Consider the following 18,888-nt stretch of genomic DNA (forward strand, 5'->3'; position numbering starts at 1 on the left):
ATACATGTGGAATGTATTAAAGAGTCATCTAAAATGGTGTTGTGTAGGGTGGAGTACTGTTATTAGTGCTCGAGCGCGCGTTATATGCAGCTTCTTATTATAGAATGGTGGAGAGCTAGTACTACATCACCATTAGTAACCTCTGATACCAAAAAGAAGATTACACCCCCACTAATGCTTCATAGCCCAGCAATGCTAGCAAGCTAGATAAATATCCACATGGCTGTTTTTCCAGCCAGCTCCATTCTCACAATAAAAAAATGTGGGCTACGCAAGCTCTGATAAATTCTTTGTGAATGCGATAATTCAACATCTCCCACGGTAAAAAAAAAAGGCAGAGTTATAATTTTGCTTCAACGGAGAAAAATTCCCAAGTGTAAGATGTTTGTTTACTGTTAGTTTTCCCTCCCAAACCTTTTCGAAATATGCCACGAATCCAGTGTATCGAGAGCAAGCTCTGTGCCTCTTTAGTCTAAGGTTTAATACAACAGTAATTTGTCATGAATGGCAGTTTGTGTGGCCCCAACAGGCTTTGGATCTTCTCTGCAGTCTAGACAGCACTCTAAGATGGCTGGCTGGCCGGCCCCACGACGAGCGTACAAATTACTCTCAGTGTAGTCTGCGACGCTGACCCTGCCGTGGCCCAAACTCTCTTGCACTCGCTCTGGCAATGATCCAGTTGTCAGGTACTGCCATTTCCACTTCAATCAGAAACCAGCTACGCTCTCTCTCTCGTTCACAGACGCATCCAGACACTTGCTTAATTTATTCTAATTAACGTCAACACAAAAACAACAAAAAAGAATCCTGGTCCAAACCAACAATCGTGCTGAGACAACAGAGAGAGGTTTAAACAAATCAGACATTAGATCTGCTTCAATTCGCAGTCTACCAGAGCACTGAGGGGGATACGCTCACCACTAGACTTACAGAGAAAAACACTCTTAGGTGTCAAATTTGTCTTATCGCCTAAAACACATACACAAAGGATACTGTGGGTGTTAATCAAGAAAATATTATACAAAAAAATCTAATGAAAATAAACAAATCAAATCATAAAAGATCAATATTTGCTACAAAACCCCAAAGCAAGATAATTACACAGTGAAGACTTAATTAAACATGTTAACACTTTAAAATAACACTTGCGTCGCAGGACAGTTTTTAATTTTGACATCGTTGACTCACCCATATGTTGTTCCAAACCCATCCGACTTCATTTTCTTCTGTGAAACAAAAAGAAGAAATTTTAATGAATGTCCATCCAGGTTTGTGAATTCAAAACAATGCGGTACATTATAACAATCAGACAACAAATAAAACACTCAAAAAATATTCTGGCTCACTAATCATTTTTCAAATGTTTTGAACAGTATTGGTGAAAAACTAGATATTTACATCTATTCATTTAGTTTCCATTAGATATTGAATATTTTTTTCTCTGTTTAAGTGCTACATCTGGGTCCCCAGTGCATCTAACACCAGTCCAAAAAAAGTGAAAATGAACAACCCAGTAATTTTTTTCTTTTCTCTGTAAGCTTGTGAAAATACGAGTCGCTCAGACTTCACTCTCTCGTGATGTAAAAGGAGATCTTATAATATTAACGCCAAGACAAAAGTTTGAGCAAAGCATGCTAACTGTTCTGTCTTTGGCTGCACTGATGAACACAGAACCCTAATCAGAGTCCCAGTCTCAGAGGAGACACGAGAGCAGTGCATTATTGATTTATTTACTGTATGTACTGCCACACAGATCTGACATAAACATGCAATTTCTTTCCCAGCTGTTTAAAAACAGACACAACCGACTGTTTTTAAACCCATGTGTTTTTAACATAAACTTGTATGTATTTGACAGTTTAAGAGCAATAAGACATGAAAGAGAACTTAATTTAGTACTTGCATGCTGTGTGACAGCTGCTTTCTGTGCGCGTGCTCCAGATGTGTATGCCCAGAAAACAGTGTGTTTCTGTTTCCACTCCAAATAGGCATTTTCAAAATGATATATGTGGGTTATTTTGAGCTGAAACTTCACAAACACAATCTGGGGACACCAGAGACTTATATTAAATATTGTAAAGAGGGGCATAATAGGACTCCTTTAATACATTTTAAAGTGTAATTTATTCCCGTGTTGGCAAAGCTACACACCAGTCTTCAGTAACAAATGATCTCTCAGAAATTATTCTAATATGCTCATTTTGCCCTCAAGAAATGTTTTTTATCGATCAACGTTGAAACTGTGTGCTGCTTAATATTTTTGTGTAAACTATTTTACTTTTTAAACATTCTTTTATGAATAGAAAGTTCAAAGGTGCATTTATTTTAAATATTTTTTTTTGGGGGGGGGGGGCATCTTTACTGTCACTGAATAATTTAATGTGTCCTCACTGAATAAAAGCATTAGTTTTGTACCATTCCATTCTATTCTGTTCCACTAGCAGAACCTGATTTTACCAAGTGAGACATGTTCCTGGGACAACATTGTTGTTGACCCTGGAACAACATTGTGATTAACCAATCAGATTTGAAAAACCAATTTATAGATTTTGTGAAGTTTACGCTTAAAATCGGTGTTTGGTGCTTGTACATCAGTGTCATTCATCTATCATTTCCTCTGATTTTAGGGATTACTCATGGTTAAGGTTAGGTTTAGGTGTAGGGATATGGTTAATAATATATTTTTGGAGTAAAATGTTGTTCCAGGGTCAACAAAATATGTTGACCTAGGAACACATCGGACTTGGCAAAATCAGGACGTGCGTTCCACTATGTGTAACATTTGAACCACATGAAATCAGCTGGAGTACAGTTTACATACAGATCAGTGGGCATAATTTATTCATTTTGTTAAAATTAACTGCACTTAATTAACATTAAATTGATGGCCCTAACAAACAGCAGAGCAAAGGTGCAGCCCAGAATCAGACAAATACACAACGATATTAATCTAGTCAAGAGACATGCATGTCTTATTATTTTTTTATGGGCCTCAGGGGAAGAGTAAAAATCAGCCCTATTTCAGCATGGATGCATGCAGAGGAAGATGTGTGAAAAGCAGCCTAAACATCATCAGCGTTGCATTAAAATACATTCAATCCACAGAACAAATATAACACAAGATCAAAGCTTTCTTAGCTCACATAAGCACACACACTCTCACTCTTTCTATGACCGTAAATCAAAGGTTTGGAAATTGAAAGCTGAATTGTGAGGGATGGAGAAAAGGAATGGTGTTTGAGTGACAGCAGTAAAAGGCTGCTGCTGTGCGATGCTCCCTTGGCCTGTCCACACTGATGAGACCTGTTTGCCATTTCAGCTGTCTGGGGTGAAGCGTGTATCTGCTGAGAGCATCCCAGGAGAGGTCATTGCAAGGGTTGTGTTTGCATTGTCACACATTAACAGACATACACAGTCACAAACACAAAAATATTTGTCAGTGTGTGTCAATGTCAGTGCAGTTAAAAAGTGGCTGGCGGAAGGACACTGGGTCATCCACAGGAGCCAGACAGCAGAAGCCCATCACAAGGTAGCACCACAAATCAAAAAGCGGTTTGAGAAAACACTCTGTGTGAATGACAGAAGAAGAGCAAGAGCTTGTCACATCTTAGTGCCTTTGTTCAAGAACTGTGTTTCATCTCCACTGATTCTTTTCAGCTTTTGCTGTTTCAATCTGGGAGTTTCTGTAGTATCCCAGTGAACGCTGTCAGTGCTGGTCTGTGACAAACGAGTAAAAGCAGTGTTGCAGACTCGACTGAGTAAGCATGGAAATTGAGAACTCAACTGCTCCATTTAAAAACAGCACAATTTCGGTTGTTGTTAGGAAGTCATTGGTCAAATATAGTTAAACTACCATAGCAACATCGAGGATGCAATAGCCTATGACTGTGAATGTATATTCAACTCACCTGCATATCTATGGGATTTAAATCCCATACATATCTAAAGAACGTGTTCCATCAACCATCTGGAAGTTTGTTATTAAATTAAATTTATACTTGGAACGAATGGGAATTCTGACACAGGTAAAGACTGCTTTACTCGAGTAACACACAATGGTGCTAGCAGTGTCGTCCGATTCGCAGATGAATGACTCTTTAGATGCGGTTCTTTTCAGTGAATCGAGTCACAGACAAACTATCTGAAACGGCTCACTCACTCACTCTGTCGCAGAATTTGTCAAGGTCACTTCTAACTCGCCGAACTGCACATCTTTACCTGTACTCATATCCAACTCATAATAAACCATACACATTTTATGCTAAAAATAAGGTTAGGTCAGCCTACTGAAACTTAAATTGCTGTAAATAAATGTGGTTAAAATACACATTGGTAAAAAAAAAAATTATAATGTCACAAAAAAAAAAAAAAAAAAAAAACATAAAAACCACATTAAAAAAAATACAGTACAACACAATAGGCTACTAATAGGCCTATATATGGCAGGTAGTTAAATGTAGTTGAAAATACTATTTTCTATTTTTTTTAATTATTATTATTAATAATATATATATATATATATATATATATATATATATATATATATATATATATATATATATATATATATATATATATATATATATATATATATATATCCACATATATAAAAAAAAACTGATAAAAATTAAGAAAATTTAAAATGGCACTTAGAGGCTTTTGCATTTGAACTCTTCATACATATATATATTTATTTATTTATATATATATATATATATATATATATATATATATGACACACCTTCTCATTCAAAGAGTTTTCTTTATTTTCATGACTATGAAAATTGTAGATTCACACTGAAGGCATCAAACCTATGAATTAACATGTAGAATTATATATGGAATTATATACATAACAAAAAAGTGTGAAACAACTGAAAATATGTCATATTCTAGGTTCTTCAAAGTAGCCACCTTTTGCTTTGATTACTGCTTTGCACACTCTTGGCTTTCTCTTGATGAGCTTCAAGAGGTAGTCACCTGAAATGGTCTTCCAACTGTCTTGAAGGAGTTCCCCGAGAGATGCTTAGCACTTGTTGGTTCTTTTGCCTTCTGCCTGCGGTCCAGCTCACCCCTAAACCATCTGGATTGGGTTCAGGTCTGGTGACTGTGGAGGCCAGGTCATCTGGCGCAGTACCCCATCACTCTCTTTCTTGGTCAAATAGCCCTTGATGCTTTCAGTGTGACTCTACAATTTTCATAGTCATGAATATAAATAAAACTCTTTGAATAAGGAGGTGTGTCCAAACTTTTGGTCTGCACTGTATATATATATATATATATATATATATATATATATATATATATATATATATATATATATATATATATATATATATATATATATATATATATCTACAGGGTCATACTGTCCTGTCCAGGGAGTGGAGCCGGTATATATAAATTCACAAATATAATATATTTTTAAATATTATATTTTCAGATTTAAAATATAATCTATTTGAAATATATAAAACATTAAAAATAAATATTTTTTAAACAAAATGTCCTTTGTTATCTGTTTTTATGTAAACACAAGCAAAATTCATAGACAAATAAAAAATATGAGTATGTGTACAACCTCAACTGCTGAGACAAAGGGATGTTGAAAAGCTGTCTTCTCTACAACCCATCTCATGGGTCGCAATCAAAATGGGGCAAATCAATAAATAATAAAATACAACTCACAATCATAAATGTGAAGGGCACTATCACAACCTTCCCAGCAGTCACATAAAAATATTTATCAATGTCAGAGTTTCTCCTTTTGACTATTTGTCTGGTTCTTTGTCTGTTTACTCTGGTCAATAGATGACAGGATCTCATGTTAAATTTAGGTTGACAGCACAAGGGACTTTTTTGGTGCAGCTGTCAATCGACTGAAAATTTGATTTGAATTAATGACATATGGTGCTTAGTTAATCGAATTAATTTAATAAATCAGTGATTGCAGAGAAAATCGCCCAAATAAAGGAAATTCAAATGCATTAGGCTATACGTGTGACAAATCACTTATAAATAAACATTAGAATAAGTAAACATTTGTATTGTTTCATTATTACATATCACTGAACATCCACAGAAATACATTTTACAATGAAATTTTTCAATCTATCCAATGTATACTTTCACACAGATAAACTGCACTATTTTTGTATCACATTTGTAAAAAATAATTAACCAAAATGTATGTTAAATTGCTAAATTTTTAGCCTTTGCCCAAATAAAGCTTGAAAAAGCCGCAAATAAAACTGCCCATCTATATGCTGGTTTCACCAAGGCACAGCTGGCGCTGATGACAGAGTCTGACAGAGGCTTCCTCAAGAGAATGACCTGCAGGAGGCGAAAGGGGACGCGTCCTCTGAGGTGCCGAGGAGAAAAGCAGCAGGGTGTTTCTGCGATGCCAAAAAACTGATTCGCACACTGTGAAATGAAGGTTTGGTTTCAGACACTTACTGCCTCCATCATATTATGTAGAAATGAGGTATATGTGTGACCTTTTCGGTGTAAATGAGACCCGAATACGGAATTAGAGGCATCAAGCCAAGCACAGTATGACTGCTGCGTATGTGTATATGATTACCTCCTGTGTCTTCTCTCTTTCTGTTTCATCCCCAGGTCAAATTGACATACCATGTCAGTCTGTCTGTGTCACTGTTGTCTCTCATTTTCCTCCACTTTCATTTCCTGAGCCGTCTAAGCTGTTCTCATTACCACTCACAGGTAGAGTCCGGATGGGGCTCAGGTCGGTTAGACCAAATCTGGCTGCTTTAATTATGTTTTGAGAAGAAGGCAAGGACATGGACATTCTACCGAAGATGTGTTACGACGCCCCTCTGTGGTTCCACTGAAAAACAGTGGCCTCTAGTGGAAATTGCTGGATAAAGCAACCCACAACCCCACAGTTCCTAGCAGTGGCAGACAGCTGTCAATGCAGATCTCAATCTCTTCCTCTCCATCCATCACTTTAAGAAGTGACTATTTTTTATGCTCAGGCCTGCATTAAAAATACTCCATGACAGTAAAGATCAAACAAGTTCAGTGTATGTTGCCGTGCCGTATTAAATAAACACCAAGCATCAATCTGGACGCAAGATGCACAGCAATCAGATGGAGTATATAATCATTATTTAATGGGCTCGCATGGAAACCAGCTCCTCCCAGTCCTCTACGGTCTATAAGGCCCAATTTGGCTTGACAGGTCATCAGATGAAGATGAAAAGAGCTGCTGTTTTATTAAGCAGCACTGACATAAACATCCAACACACATCTTTGATAATGTTGTATACTGCAGTAGTGATATTAAAAGCCACTGCTTTCCACATAATGGAAGCGAGGCCCTCTCAGGTCACAAGTCTGTAGGGATGAACAGAAAGCCGCGGTGAGTTTGAAAGGGAAGTAAACATGCGGAGTGCTGGCGGTGTGGTGCGAAAGGCTAAATGACATAATTAGTCTCAATCTTTGCCCAAATCCGCCCACCATGATTTAGCTGCATTAGTGTAAACACTGAGCTTTGGACAGGCATGACAGGGTTTTGTTTTTGATTAATTTGTATTTGATAACAAGTCTCACTGTTAGACATGATTATTACATCAATGGCGTAATTAGCATTTGTGTTTGAGTTCTCCCATGAAACCTGACAGGTTTCAGCAGTTGTGAAAAAAAATATTACCGCTGTATAGTGTTCCTGAATGTAAAATTTCCCTAAAACGTTTCAGTTTGACTATTACCAAATACATTCATTTGTTAATTTGCTTGCTTTCTCTCTTCCACTCATTCTTTATTCTGTTTCCCTCGCTCTTGTTCCCTGTTGCCTTTGGATAATAGTGACCAGGATGAATAAGTGACACTAGAATAATAGTCAGGAGAGAGATGAGTAATTACGAGGTCGGGGGGTTTATGCAGAACATGTTAAGCCCCTTGCAGAAATCAGGTCCAAAGGGCGGCAAGGGACAAGAGGTGAAGAGAGACATGAAGATGAAAATACTGATGTCAGAAAGTCAATTACAATACACAGAGCTAGTGATGGGGAAGCTGCTTTGACAATGTAGCGTGTCAAGCTACAAACTTCTTATTTGTTCAAGAAAATAAACTGCAGGATGTGGCACATAAAGGCCAGGGCCCATCCAGTCAAACCTTTCAGAATATATTTGCATTAATTGAGTGAAAATGAAACAAAACTGCAAAATAAAAACATCTGTTGTGTATATAGACATATATGATAATCATTTTATTTTGGGCCTGTAACAAATCCACTTGGCTCTCAAGAGTCACAGTAGCTGTTTCTATAAATGCAGCTTGCAGAACGATTAGCAGTGTTTATTAATGTAATATTTCTATTCATTCTAATGAATCGGTTTGTCTTCCTTCTCTCAACTGTTGCTTTCAAAAGTTTAATTCAGTCCAGGTTAAATAATTTTATCCTAATAGCCCTCTGTCATATGAACCTGATTCATTAATAGTTCATCCTAAACCAAACTCATGTACTGTAGCTCTGGAAATCTTGAATCATTCTAGTGAACGGGTTTGTTCAAACTTGAATAAAAAAGATGACTGACGTTCAGAAGCAAAGACACTTAGTAAAATGGGATTAAACAAAAAGTATTTTGGGGATTTAATCAGCATAATTATTGCATGTGTGCTTTACACTTTTAATCATTTTGAGGAATATTCAGTCTGTTTTTGTGCAAGTGAGATTAGAATTATTTATTAAAAAAAGAATGTGGTACTTTACTTGAAAAAGTAATCTGATTACATAACTTGTTACCCCCTTTAAATTCAGGGATATAGGTTTTTGTTTGTTTTACTTTAAATGTATATTTCAAAGTTTACTTTGACTTTACACTCCCAAATTTTAAGTTTAATTCAATGTTTGACTTGCCAATTTGTAATTATTTGTGAAATATACTAGCAATTTCTGGGGGGGGGGGGGGGGTCTGCATCAATGTTACTCAGTATATTTCACACTGAGAGGGGCAATATCTTTTTAAATAAATATCAATCAAACAACATAACGATCAGATGCAATCAGAGCAGTATTTATCTGGCACAAAAATAATAAAGTTTTCAATTATGCTGACATCATTAAACAGCATGTGAACAAATAAATATATATTAAATGTAACCAATAAAACTAGACAATGGGACCTCATAAATTAAGCTTCAAACAAATAAGTATACAGTGAACCAAAGTCCCTGGCCATTATTGTCTTTTCAAGGACTACCTGGTGTCCAGGGTTAAAAGAGAGGGGTGTGGGTGGGTTAACACCATCTGCTAATGCAGAGCTATGGCAATATGAGTCGCAGATGTAAGATTACACCATGAAAAGGTAGGGAGAAAGGGACAGGTCAGATAACATGCCCACATACGCTCACACACACATCTTATCCCAAATGTTCATGTTGCATCCGTAATTACATATAAATTCTTCTTTCGTAATAATATGTCTGTTTCATTATTTGACCTCACTGAGTAATTGCTTGCATATTGTAGATATCAATCTGCCATTTAACTTTTGTGACATAAAGGTATAGCCTAGAGAAAACTCAATTAATCTCAAAATCATAGATGTATTTTGACCTGCAAAGGAGCTGAATAAAATCATTTCGAGCTGTCACACACAAGTAGCAGTGTCAGACACACCTGGTCTGTAGGGTCACTGCAGGAGACAGATAGAGGGGGGAGAGGGTGAAATTAAACTCCATAAAGGATCTAAACGCAAGAACAAAACACCACTGCAGCATACGAGAAGAGGAGAGAAAGAGACCATACTTGGGTCAAGATTAAAGGAAGGGATGCAGTTCTGATCAACACTTGTTGAACAGAGAGGTATATGAAATAGAGGGTGATAGGAAGTAGAGGGCTCTCAGTTGTTATGACACCCTGAAAAAGAGCTTCAATCAGTTGTGCATTACATTGAATAGACCTTGGTCCTTCCTCAGGCAGTGAAGATTGATCCTGAGAGACAGGCAGACACCTGGGCTTGCAGTCTGCGGTGACTACAGACAAAGGTCAAAGGAGTCGAGAGAGACATATACCTGGCAGCCTGTCAGGATGATGCAGCGGATTCTTCAGGATATGTATATAGAGCCTGACCTGTTGGCTGAACTCAACGAAGAGCAGAAACAGATCCTCTTCTACAAGATTCGGGAGGAGCAGGTGCGACGCTGGAATGAGAGAGAGAGGAGAGATCCAAGTCATGATGTGAAGAAGAAAAGTGAGTCCTTGGACCTTTTTTTGATATTGCAAGTCCACAAATAAAAAATGAGTGTTTTAATAAACAGTTGTTACAAGGAACATTTTGACATTTAAGGCACTCTTAAAAATGTATGTCTTGTGTTAGATAACAAATTACCAAACCAAGTGGCATTTATTAAAGAAAAATAACACTTTTCAAAACAAATATTAGTCCTTAGAAAAGCTTTAGTACTGTACAGTTTTTAAATATCATTTATTTGGTCATTTGTTTATCACTAGTAATGCAAAAGTATATATAAATTTTGTATATAATAATGCTCTTTGGTCTTCATAAATACACTAACATTCAAAAGTTTGCGATCAGTAATGTCCACCAAGCCTGCATTTATTTGATCAAAAATACAGTTTAAAATTAAACATTACTACATACTATTAAAAATAACTGTTTTCTTTTTGAACATTTTACAAAATGTAATTAATTCTTGTGATGGCAAAGCTGAATTTTCAAGAGTCATTACTCTAGTCTTTTAATCTTTTAATATGCTGATTTGGTGCTGAAGAATTATTTCATTAGTATTAGCAATTCTAAAAACATTTGTGATGTTTAATATTTTTCTGGGGACCTGTTACATTATTCTTTGATGAACAGAAAGTTCAAAAGAACAGCGTTTATTTCAAACCAAAATATTTTTTCTGTCACTTTAGACCAGTTCAATGCACCCTTGCTGCATAAAAGTATTAATTTATTTTGATCATCGTGAGAAGTATTTCGAGTTAGTATTTTAAAGGTTCAAATTATTTTGCCCTTATAAAGTCATTATAATTTTTTTCTAAATGACATAGATTGCATTGTGAGTTTAAAGTGTGTAATTTTTTCCATTAGCCTCATGCACCAAATGAAAAATGTAGAAATATATATATATTTAAAATGCTGAAAGACGGCATTGTCCTGAAAGCACCACAGAGCCACAGTGTTAATACTTTCTGGGTAAATCTGTCTAAGAATGGTGAATGGTGTCTCTGCATACTAACGAGGTATAGGAGAAATTATTTCAATAAAGTACATCTATAAAACGACACACTTCAACTTTTAGGCAGTGGTGCAACTAAGCAAAATTGGGTTTACATCATATTGCAAGTGCAATCTCCCTGCATCAAAGGACGTCACTGATTGTGTCTGTGAGCTGACAGGTAATGTCCCCTTGTTTTCAAAAGTGCTTACATTATCTTGTTCGGTTGTCATGTTCCCGCAGCGTACAAAGGATCCCAGTAGGATAATCTCCTCTAGCTTTGTCGCAGCGTCTGTGTTATTTTGTCTTTTTCTTATCTGAATACGGTCTGATGGGTCTGGAAAGTGGAGGATTTTTTTTTTCTTTTTCATATTTGTCGTTTGCTATCTCATCCCAGGCGACCGCAGAGGCATTCAGTGGCTTCTGGGCTCAGATGGAGATGTGTGGGTATGGGTAATGGGGGAGGCCCCGGGGGACAAGCCCTTTGAAGACATTGTGGAAAAACTGATGGAGGAGAGAGCCAGGAAGCAGGCCCAGAGAGAAGCACAGGAACTCCGGTGAGAGAACCTTGGGACAGGGTCAAGGGAAGGGAGCAGTGGGATATTTGTGGTGGGTGAAGATTGACAGATGTAATTCAACTTAAAAATGAGAGGGGGGCGGGGGGGGCGGGTAATAATAACAGAAGTACAGAGGGATGGAAAGTGCATTACTCAACTCCTGCTGAATTTCCTGAGGCGTGTGAAGGAGGCAGAGATTGAAAAGAAGTTTCGAGATGCCATGGCGAAGGAAAAGGCTCGCTTCGTGGCAGAAAAATGGAAGGAGGAGACAGATGACAGAAAGGCAGCCAAGCAGGAAGAAGAGGAAGATCGCATTAGAGAGGAACTGAAGGTGGGTTTGGCTGGAATATGTTCCTTTGAGTAAAAACTAAAACACAGAATATTTTATGCATCTTTTGAAAGGGTGACAGTTCTAAACAAAACATCAAATACAGTGTCATGCCTCGTGTTCCCTCAGATATTTAAGCCAAGTGGATTTTTAAAAGTACACTAGTCCTCATTAAAAAAATGTAAACAGTTTGGTCTTATTAACACATCTAATGCAAGCATAGGTTTATATTTACAAAAAAAATGTTTTTGCGTGACTGATACTTCTTTTAAAGCACCCTTTATAAAAAAGCATAATAAATAATAATCGAGATCTCAATTGTTACAAGACATCCAATAGTTAAGGGTCCTTGCATTTATTCTTCAACCAGGCCTTTAATCATTGTCTCATAATAGAGATTGAGGTTAATTAGGCTTAATTACTGTGTTCCATGTTCAGAGAATGAATTATTAAAAAGTTGGCAACCTCTCAGAATGTAGATGGTGATCTCTGAGACACGAGGCCAACATTTGTACGCCTGATCTATAATAGAGTTGAAAGCACTGATGTTTGGGTTAATGACATCGTCCACCAAATTAATCATTTATATTCACCGAGATTAGACAACATAAGAAAGTCGAGGGGAAACTTCTATGCCTTTGTGTTAGCTATGGCTGATTCTTTCTCCTTTTTTTCACAGAAATGTGAGGAGGAAGAGAGACTGAGAGGCGAGGAAGAAATCCGCCAAACGGAAGAGAGGAGAGCAAAGGAGCTGTACATCTCTCTGAAGCAGGAGGAAAAGAGGAGCGAGAGAGATGACAAAGAATGGCAGGAACAATGTGAGAGAACAAACGGAATGGCAAAGAAAATGGGTAGTGTGGCTGCTCTAATACAAAGTAGCTTATTTCTATTCAAATTCCTCTCCGCTTCCCACAGTGCGACGCTCCAAGGCAGCGGATGAGGAGATGAAGTGCAAGGCACGGCGGGCTAGAGATGAATACAAGCGCCAGTCTCTGCGAGCTATCGAGAAGGGCCTGGTGGCTGGACTTAGCGGTCTGTTCCATAAGACACACCTGAAGGGATCAGGTCACAACCGACGGCACGGCACGGACACTGAACATCCATCCCTTCCAGCTGAGGCCAGCCATTCATCTGCAGCTAGTTCTGGTCAACTTACCTCAGGCCATTACCGGCGCAGACAACACCGGCGTTACTGCAGTCCAGTCACACCATCGCTCACGGAATGGTAAATCAATAATTAAATCAATAACAAATGATCTCGACCATATCCCATTTATTTTTTTGCTAGTGTGACATTGTTTTAGGGATCAAGAAGTTAATATAGAGGAAATAACATTTTAGACAAAACATACCACTCACATACAGAAAGTGAAACAAATAATAAAAAGATTAGCATGCTAACTACACATCACAATGCTGTCTTCCATTGCATTTCAGCCCAGTCTGGATTCGTCCTCCCAGGCCGAACTCTCGTGAATCCATCATCCGCTGGTTTATAGAGGAGCAGAGACCGAGACGAGCGGGATATGAGCGAAGTAGCAACACCATCGCACCCTGGTTCCACGGTAAACATGGCTAGAACGTTCCCTTCCCTGAGGTCCTAATACAAACATCATGTTTTAACCCTTCGACCTCCACACAAGACATAGATTTCATCATGGTAGGGTGATTTCATGAGATTGCAAACTAACATTAAAATGAACACACTTAACTATGAAAGCAAAGGACACCATGGAGGTTGACATTTTGCTGAGTAAAATGATGCAACACATAAACATTGATAGTTGACAGCAAAAAGTAAAAAAGTATGACAAATTCTTAAAAAACTATTACAATATCTAAGTTTGGGGTCAGTAAGAAATTAGTACTTATATTCCATAAGGACACATTAAATTGATCAAATTGACAGAAAGACTGAATTTCTTAACATTCAGTTCATCAAAGAATCCTGAAAAAGGTCATGATTTCCATAAACATATTAAGCAGCACAACTGTTGTCAACACTTTTGATAAGAAATGTTTCTTGAGCACCAAATCGGCATATTAGAATGATTTCTAAAGGATCACATGACACTGAAGACTGGAGTAATGACTGCTGAAAATAAAGCTGTGCCATCAAAGGAATGAATAACTTATTAAAATATATATATATATATATATATTTAATTTCTAATAATATTTCTCAGAATTACTGTATTATTTGAGCATTTGAGACTTAAAAAAAAATACAAATCTTACTGACCACAAACTTTTGAATGGCAGTGAATCCACAGATGAAAGAGGCAAAATCATGTATGAAAAATTACAACTAGCATAGGGTGAAAGCTAGAAAAAGACTGAAAAAGATTGCAAAAGATTGCAAAGACACATCATGAAAACTGTCCGTTAACCATTGACTGCACTTCAAAAGGTCAGTGGCAAATGGGGTCAGTTGAAATTGTTTGAACTTCAAGTAACACATTACAGCGCTTGACCGGTGCTAGGGTTCCGCTGAAGCACTCCAAAGTGTTCAATGCACAGGGGCGACGTTGACAGGAGTCACGTAAAAAGGTCTCTGATGTATTTTTTAGAAATGGACTCAGAAGTCACAGTTTAGTGGGAACGGGCAGTAGTTTAGTGGTTGCAGTGAAGGAAAAACATCGATTAAATCGATAAAATAATAATGAAAGAGACAGAGAGAGGAACAGAGAGGAAGACAGAAAAACTCAATAATTCACTGCTTGTGCCAGGATGATTGGAGCCACAGTGTGTGGCTTCTGATTGGACAATGATAAGATTAACGACCATCTGAGTGATGCCATTCAACCAGGAAACAAGAGAGTTCTGCCAGCGTCACTTTAAGATCAGAGCACAACACCTGCACTTCCAACCGCACTCTCACTCAATCTCTCTCCATATCTGCCTCTTCCTGTCTGTTACCATTTCCGGCTCTCCATCTGTCTTTCTCACTGTCACTCGTCTCCTGCCTCTGCAGGAATAATATCACGGCAGGATTCAGAGGCTTTGCTGGTGAATGCAGCAGAGGGCTGTTTCTTGGTCAGAGTGAGCGAGCGGATCTGGGGCTACACGTTGTCCTACCGCACCACTTCGGGCTTCAAGCACTTCCTCATCGACGCATCGGGTGACTATTACAGCTTCCTAGGTGTAGACCAGAACCGTCACGCCACCTTAGCTGACCTCATAGACTTCCATAAGGTAAGCTGGAACTACAGAATAGTACTATTGTCGTAGTGTGACTGACAAACATGCTCATGAGGCGATTGCAGACCCCATGGGGCATGAGAAGCATAGATGTGGCGAGCACACCTGTCCTTCCATCTGTGCGTTTGATGCAGAGGATTGATAGCAATGCTCTGTTGCCCCAGGACTGATGTTGGTTTTGTTGGCTGATGGTCTGCTTTTCCTGCAGGAGGAAGTGATCACGACGTCTGGAGGAGAACTACTCCAGGATCCCTGCAGGCCCAGAAGCTCCACAGCTGACTATGGAGGGCTTTTTCAGTGATGGTTTCTATGGTTGTGAATCTCAATTTGGCTTCTGTATCTCTTGCCTTCACATCCTTTCAACAGCATGGCACAGCTTTTATTTATAGTTTGCCAAGCGTCTTCTGTCAAATGTTAATAAACACTCTTTACTTTAATTTGCTTATTCGGTTCACATGTAGGCGATAGAAAAGGTGAGGTCACATTACACTTTAAGCATACAGAACTAAATAGACCATTTTGGAGTACATGTCACAGTTACGTCACTTACAGCTGTGCACGCATTGTGGTGGCAGAAAAAACACTGGTAACAAGTGGAGCGAAATGAGTAAAATCCATGGAATAAGAGAAAAATATATTTTTGTGCCTTTGGATGCCAGAATTGGAAAGCAAATCATTTTTATAGAGTACCGTCATCAAAGATGCCATTTGAAGCTAAACACACGTTTAAATGGACTGATTATGGGTGAAAAGTGTTATGATTACTCTGCTTTTATAGCATAAATCTGATTTAAACAGTAGGTCTACATAATATTTACATATGCAGTTCATTGGGGACTGTTCATATTGTATTAGCCTTACAGTTATAGCGTGAAATATTATTTAAACCTATTACCATTAACATTTTATAAACATTTACCTTTTAACTCACAATACTGACTTTTTTTTTTCAAGTTTATATCTCCTAGTTCAGACAGAAGTCAGGGATATCATTCATGAAAAGAGGAAAGAGAGAAAGACGAGTTGATTTTCCTTAACAGAACTGAGACAATCTCAGAATTGTGCAAATAAAGTCAGAATTTTGAAATATAAACTCAAATTTACCTTTTTTTAAATGATTTTATTCATTCTTCTTCCATAAACTGCTACTTGAAAATTCCCATTTTCTGCCACCAGATAGACTCCACCCACAAACATTTCTTGAATTGGTCTATTAGACTCCAGTGGTAGAATACAGGCAACAGGATATGATGTCACAACCTAGGTCTCCTGTTTTGAATCAATCATAAATTAAGAGAAATCTTAACATTTTAAAATATACCAACACTACAAATCTTGCACCTTTCCACTTTGTTCCTGCTGGAAAATCAAGCTGGTAGTGTTTTGGAACATGCGATCAGGTCTCAAGTAGTTAATCTCAGACCAGCCGCATCAGAATGTCAGTATCAGAGTACAAACAGCTGCTAAAACATCACAATAATTCACAAGTAATCCACATGACTCCAGTCCATCAATTAAGGCTTTGTAAAGTGACATCATTAAGGGCAAAGGCTTCTGGCCAAAACAATCCATTATCCATAATAATGCTTCCTCCAATGAAAAGATCCATCTCCTATTGTCCTCTCACTTCAAAATCCATCGTGTCCACCTGTGCATATTTCACTCCTGATTCAGATGAGATGACTTTTTCACTGGAGAAAGCAATATTATGGATAGAGGACATCTTAACAATGAAATTTATTCACTTGACTTTGTGGATTACTGTGATGTTTTTATAAGCTGTTTGGACTCTCATTTGATGGCACCCATTCACTGCAAAGTCATTTTTGCATGAACTACTCTTTTAATAAGTCTTGTTCCAGGGTCAAAGGTTGAATTCTAAATTCTAAGTTCACCAAATGCATCACTGGTATGCAACTAAAATTGAAACATCTGTGCATATTCAAGCATAGTGTGACCATCTCAACCCCGTAATGTGTCAGACCCTAGTCTTTCTGCCAATTTTCCAGTGTCCCTCTATGATTCCATGTCCCAAGTCCATGAGTACCAACAGCAACTTCTCTGACTTCCCGCACACACACACAGAGGCATAAAAGGGGATTAGGTTACTGTGAAGCACATGGCTGACCTTGCTAATCTGCACATTGTTCAAGAGGAAGGAGCTTGTTTCAGCTATAGAAGGATCAACAAAGACCTGACAAACACAGCGTTCATTGGAGTAGAGGTGCAGGGTGACACAGAGAAACTTTGATGAAAGACTATGGGAAAGGAAAAAAAAAAAACATGGAAAAGGCAGTTTCAGTTTACCCATATATTTCCAGTCAAGCAGGTGTTTTTCCAATGGCCATCAGTGATTGATAAGACTTTTGGAGAATGGAAAATTAGATACTTATTCATAAACAGTACCAGGCAGCTTTTGACAGTCTGAAAAAAGTAACAAAGCCAGTACCCCAGCCACAAAGGGTTCCTGTCAAACGCCAGCCAATGTAACATGATGCCAACATGCATTAAACTGACCCAATGATCTTCACAGCACCTGCTTTACCCAAACATGTCTAAGAATATTAAAAAGTACATTCCCATTCAATGAATAATGATAATATATATATATATATATATATATATATATATATATATATATATATATATATATATATATAAACTTATGTATATATATAAACTTATGAAGTTACAACATTTTCAGGGCATATTGCTAAAAATATATGAATGTGCATTGCCAAGCTATACATGAGGGTTGGAAATAACCACCTTCTGCCATAAACTTGACTTGCTGTGCCACTACATCCACATTGTTTTGGGCAAAAACCTTGATTTGTTTTCTTCTGCCATGATTTGAAGATCTGTTGAGGCCAGTCTCTTGTAGGAGTGGCAAAAAAATATGTGATAACTAGGTGATTGTGTCCTCGAATTGCTCAGGTACCCTTACAACATGAAGCTTGACTTTGATTAGTAACTGACTCAGCAGTTTGCAATCAAATTCAAAATGATGGTGAGAGAAAATGGGCGTCCTTGAAAAAAATGGGTACATCCAGAAACAACAAAAGAGACTTAATTTAAGTTATTTATGTTAATTTAATTGGCCTGGAGAGTTTTCAGACCCACTACTATCAGCTTGTCTTACAACAGTATTGGCTACCATACAATCCCAGCCAGAAGCAATGGAACGACAATAACTAATATTGATGGACAGGTGCTCTCTGACCAGGAAGTACAGACGCCACTCAGTGGCGTGCATATTGGAAAGCTCTCCCCAAGCAAAACCATGTTTTATTTTCTGTCTGTGAAACACTCTGTGCTTAATATTACATTCTTATTATAGACATATTTTCCCAGTGTAGCTGTTCACAGAGACTGTCATTATTTGAATTAGGCCTAATTCTTCAATGACAGTCTATTATTACGAAATAGCCTATTTTAGATATAACCGTCCTAAAGTCAATATGCCAAAGGTCTGGCAGCTTTGTGTGACTACCTGTCATCTTGTTCAAGCTGAAGACATTTAAAGAACAAAACAGTGCTGTTAATTGCTACGGTTTGGAGACTGGTGCAGGACAGACATATATTAGTCCTCAG

At 37.7% G+C, this 18,888-nt stretch overlaps 1 protein-coding gene across 1 annotated transcript; it reads left to right on the forward strand.

The window, feature by feature from the left end:
- The first annotated feature begins 10,054 nt into the window (after nucleotides 1–10,054).
- sh2d4bb (SH2 domain containing 4Bb) lies at nucleotides 10,055–15,626 on the forward strand. Its single transcript, XM_052570820.1, has 8 exons — nucleotides 10,055–10,217; nucleotides 11,606–11,765; nucleotides 11,943–12,096; nucleotides 12,773–12,911; nucleotides 13,009–13,233; nucleotides 13,536–13,658; nucleotides 15,068–15,288; nucleotides 15,503–15,626. The coding sequence occupies exons 1-8, from the start codon at nucleotides 10,055–10,057 to the stop codon at nucleotides 15,593–15,595; spliced, it is 1,278 nt and encodes a 425-aa protein (XP_052426780.1). The 3' UTR covers nucleotides 15,596–15,626.
- The last annotated feature ends 3,262 nt before the right edge of the window (nucleotides 15,627–18,888 follow it).

This window comes from Carassius gibelio, chromosome B12, assembly GCF_023724105.1.
Source record: "Carassius gibelio isolate Cgi1373 ecotype wild population from Czech Republic chromosome B12, carGib1.2-hapl.c, whole genome shotgun sequence".
Classification (NCBI taxonomy): Eukaryota; Metazoa; Chordata; class Actinopteri; order Cypriniformes; family Cyprinidae; genus Carassius; species Carassius gibelio.